The 3,830-nt window shown below is 54.4% G+C and overlaps 1 protein-coding gene across 1 annotated transcript; it reads right to left on the reverse strand.

Moving 5' to 3' along the window:
* Nucleotides 1–683: 683 nt before the first annotated feature.
* Nucleotides 684–3,453, reverse strand: LOC101618408 (class I histocompatibility antigen, Gogo-OKO alpha chain-like). Its single transcript, XM_012734377.1, has 6 exons — nucleotides 3,393–3,453; nucleotides 2,797–3,066; nucleotides 2,261–2,536; nucleotides 1,400–1,675; nucleotides 1,121–1,281; nucleotides 684–698 (listed from the first exon to the last, which is right to left on the reverse strand). The coding sequence occupies exons 1-6, from the start codon at nucleotides 3,451–3,453 to the stop codon at nucleotides 684–686; spliced, it is 1,059 nt and encodes a 352-aa protein (XP_012589831.1).
* Between the last annotated feature and the right edge of the window lie 377 nt (nucleotides 3,454–3,830).

Below are 3,830 nucleotides of genomic sequence, written 5' to 3' on the forward strand. Positions count from 1 at the left end.
AATGGGATATACAGACACCAAACAGAGGGTCAGAATAAAAACAAAAATTGCAACCTGACCATAGAACTGAGGAATACACCTGGGGTAAAGAAAAGAATGGTTCAAAACAAGGGAGAAAAGAGCACAGGGACTGTAGTGATGGATGCTATGGTAGGGAGAGAACTACAAGGACTACACCTGAGAGAGAAGACAAATATTATAAAAATTTTTAAATAATTCAAGAAAACAAGCACATATAATAAAAAGAAGTTTTAAATCCATCATCAACAGCTAGAAAACAAAGAAAATAAACTAGAAGATCCTGAAGTTACAAAGTGGGGTTGAGAGTAATCCTGTAAATCTCAGTTCTACAAAAAGCAGCTGTCTTACTTTGTGAAGGAAAATAATATTGAAAGAATTCAGTGCTCACATTCTCAATAGTCCACAGCAACTGCAGAATGCCCCCCTCACAGCTTCCCCACCTCTCTGCACCAGCCCCCCCCCCCCAAAGGCCTCCAGGGTCTCACCTTTAGGGTCTGAGAGACACATCAGGGCCATGGACACTGTTGCTGCCTGGGGGAGAACAACACAGACCTGGTCAGAGCCAAGAGAGAGGAGACCACAGGAGGGGCTGATGGGGGTGACACCCCAGGGGCTCCATCTACACTGTCCCCAGGAGCTCCATCTACACTGTCCCCAGAGGCTTAGGGACCAAACCCCTAGTTTACACATTGCAACAGCCTGAGTGGAGCTCCCTCTCTTTCACTTGTGGAAGAAACTTGTGGAAGTTTCTTAAGTCCTAAAGAGATTCCCCCAAGCCTGGGCCTCGAAGCTTCTAGAACTATGACTGAAGACCTTGATCAGGAAAAAGGGACATATGAAAAATGGATATGAAAGAGAACTGGAGTATTTACTCAGCAGGGTCCTTTCCCTGTGACATTTTTTGGGAAACAGATTCCCATTACCAGAATGACAATGTGAACAATTGGTGATTCATTTTCATAAGTGATTTACGAAAGAGTGAGGGGTCAGCAATCAGCTCCAGACTGGACAACACAGTGTGTGGAAGATACATCCTAATAACCAGCTGGGGCAAGTTCTCCTTGGGACTTGAAAGCCCCCAGGGGACAGGATCCCCCACTCCCTCCCTACCTGAGCGCTTCTTCCTCCACATCACAGCTGCAGCCACCGCAGCCCCAGTGAGCACAGCTCCAAGGAGAACCAGGCCAGCAATGAGGCCCCCGGTGGGGGTGGAGGACTGAGGAGGGGGCATGGTGGGGATGAACGACTGAGGGGGGGGCTCTGGAAGGGAAGGGGAGGGAAGAGTCTGAGCCCCCGGCCACATCCTGACCCCTGAAGACCCCCAGAAGGGCCCTAGATCCCCCTGAGAAGAGCCTCTGTGCCCACATCCCCTCCTCACCCCATCTCAGCACTCGGGGCTCCGGCAGCCCCTCATGCTGCACATGGCATGTGTATCTCTGCTCCTCTCCAGAAGGGACCACCACAGCTGCCCACTTCTGGAAGGTTCCATCTCCCCCAGGCCTGGTGTCCACCAGCTCCATGTCCTGGGTCAGGTTCTCCCCATCTCGCTGCCAGGTCAGGGTGATCTCCGCAGGGTAGAAGCCCAGGGCCCAGCACCTCAGGGTGACCTCATGCTCAGATGAGGGGTGATAAGATATGGATGTCTTTGGGGGACCTGAAGGGGAACAAGTCAGAAATATCAGATTTTGTGTTTCCTTCATGGACAATGAAGCAACCTCACACGACCATCCACAGAATGAACATGACAATTGGTTTGGAGGGAGGAAGCACAAAACCCAGAGAACCAGCCAGGTCTAGAGATTTGGTGCTAATGGATGAAACACCAAGATAGGAGGGTACAGGTTTCTGAGGACACAGATTATCTGCTCCTGATCTGGGCAGAGTGAATGACACAGAAAGGCAGAATTAGATAACTGTTTCAGACCAAAAAAAAAAAAAAAAGACCTTGAGAGAGAAACTGATAGAACCCAAATGGCTGCCTGATCAAAATGATCTGTGAAGATATTTATTTCAGGCATAGCCACCCCAACACACACACACACACACCCCTATCAGGAGAGACTGGTTTCCTTAACTGTCCAGAAAAGCAGTGTCTTCTGGCCAAGTCTCTCTCAGGTACCAAATATGACACCCAGGGGCCCCTCCCCTCGACCAGAAAGCAGGCGCTGTTCTGCCCATTATCCCACTTCCTGTGGCGTCCTGTGGGTGAGGGAAGTCGGAGGCCATGAGGCCCCCTTACCTGTGCGCTGCAGCACCTCCTTCCCCAGCTCCAGGAGTCTGCGGAGCCACCTCAGGCACCTGCCCTGCACACAGTTCCTGACGCGCTCCGCCCTCCCGGACGCCTCCCACTGGCGCTGGGTGATCTGGGCCACCGGGTCCGCGGGGGTCCAGGAGCGCAGGTCCGGGTTCAGGGCGATGTAATCGGAGCCATCGTAGGCGAACTGCTCGTACCCGCGGAGGAGGCGCCCGTCTGGCCCCACCTCGCAGCTAAACATCCTCTGGAGGGTGAGAGACCCTGAACCCCCCTGTGTCAGCCCCACGGTCACCCGGGGTCACCCGCCCTCTCCCCCTGAATCAACCTGAACTGAACAGGAAACTGCAGGCGGGAGGGTCCCGGGGCTCTTCCCGGGGGAGCGGTCTGGCAGTCCACCAGCCTTAAGGGACAACTCCCCCCAAACCCCCCACAAACACACACCCTCTCACCCTCCCACCCCCACCATATGGTGGGATGGGGGTGGGTGGTGACCTCACTCCAGGACTGCTCTGGCATCTCACCGTTGTTGCTCTGGTTGTAGAGGCCTCGCAGGGTCTTCAGCAGCGCTTTGAACCACTGAGCCTCGTCCCTTTGGTTCCGGGTCTCCTCCTCCAGATCCTTCTGCCCCACCCTATTTGCCCAGGGCGCCAGCAGCTCTGCGATCTGACCCAGAGCGGTGCCCTCAAACCGCCCAAACTGTGTGTCGTCCACGTAGCCCACAGCGATGATGCGGGGCTCCTCCAGGCCCGGCCCAGACATCGCAGTGGAGATATACCTCAAGGAGTGGGAACCTGGGGTGTAGGGTGTGGGGAGGGGGGGGAGGGGACACTAGACTGATTCTCCTCTCAGAGAGAAGAAGGCCAACCTCCCAGGAGTTAGGCCTAGAAAGAGAAAGGGGCAAGGGGGCTCCTAAGACTGAAAAAAGGCCCAAGAAGGGCCCAGACTCAGGGGAACCTGAGAAACCAAGGGTAGTTGGGAGGGGCAGAAGGGCCACAATACAGTGGGTCTGAAGGGGGTACAGGAATTTGGGGAGATGAGCCTTTCCTGGGGTCCTGCACCCACAATAGGGTCCTGGCTCCTCCCCCTGGAGCAGTTTCCTGCTGGACCACACACTCACCGGCCCAGGTCTTCATCAGGGCCAGGGACCCCCAGAGCAGCAGCAGGAGGGTGGGGGGCATCACACCCGGTCCTGGGTTCTGGGGAGAGTGAGTCCAGGTGAGTAGGTGGAGACTATCAGGGAGCAGCAATGATGCTGAGTGTTACCCTGGAAACCCCAGGACATGGGGAATGAGAATGGGGTGAGTGTGGGGTTATCCAGGCTGCATCCCCCCAGAGATTGAGAGAGGAGACATGAAGCTATAATAGCGATCCCCACAGAAAGGGGGATCCACATTCCCTCCCACCCTAAGAAGGAGTGGATTTGGGCTGGAGAAGCAGCCTGGAGGGATGAAAGAAGCAGCAGTATTTTCACAATATTTTCCATATTTCCACTTTGACACTATACAGGTTAAAGCTAGACAGGTGGTAGGTTCTCAGAGGTCACTGGCAAGGGGAA

This window comes from Condylura cristata, unplaced genomic scaffold (genome assembly GCF_000260355.1).
Source record: "Condylura cristata isolate star-nosed mole 26May11 unplaced genomic scaffold, ConCri1.0 scaffold00055, whole genome shotgun sequence".
NCBI classification, from domain to species: domain Eukaryota; kingdom Metazoa; phylum Chordata; class Mammalia; order Eulipotyphla; family Talpidae; genus Condylura; species Condylura cristata.

Coding starts and splice junctions, on each gene's coding strand:
- LOC101618408 (XM_012734377.1), bottom strand. CDS start 3,453: ATGCCCCCCACCCTCCTGCTGCTGCTCTGGGGGTCCCTGGCCCTGATG. Junction 3,067..3,392: donor CCTGATGAAGACCTGGGCCG/GTGAGTGTGTGG, acceptor CCTACACCCCAG/GTTCCCACTCCTTGAGGTAT. Junction 1,282..1,399: donor GCCCCGAGTGCTGAGATGGG/GTGAGGAGGGGA, acceptor CTTCCCTTCCAG/AGCCCCCCCCTCAGTCGTTC.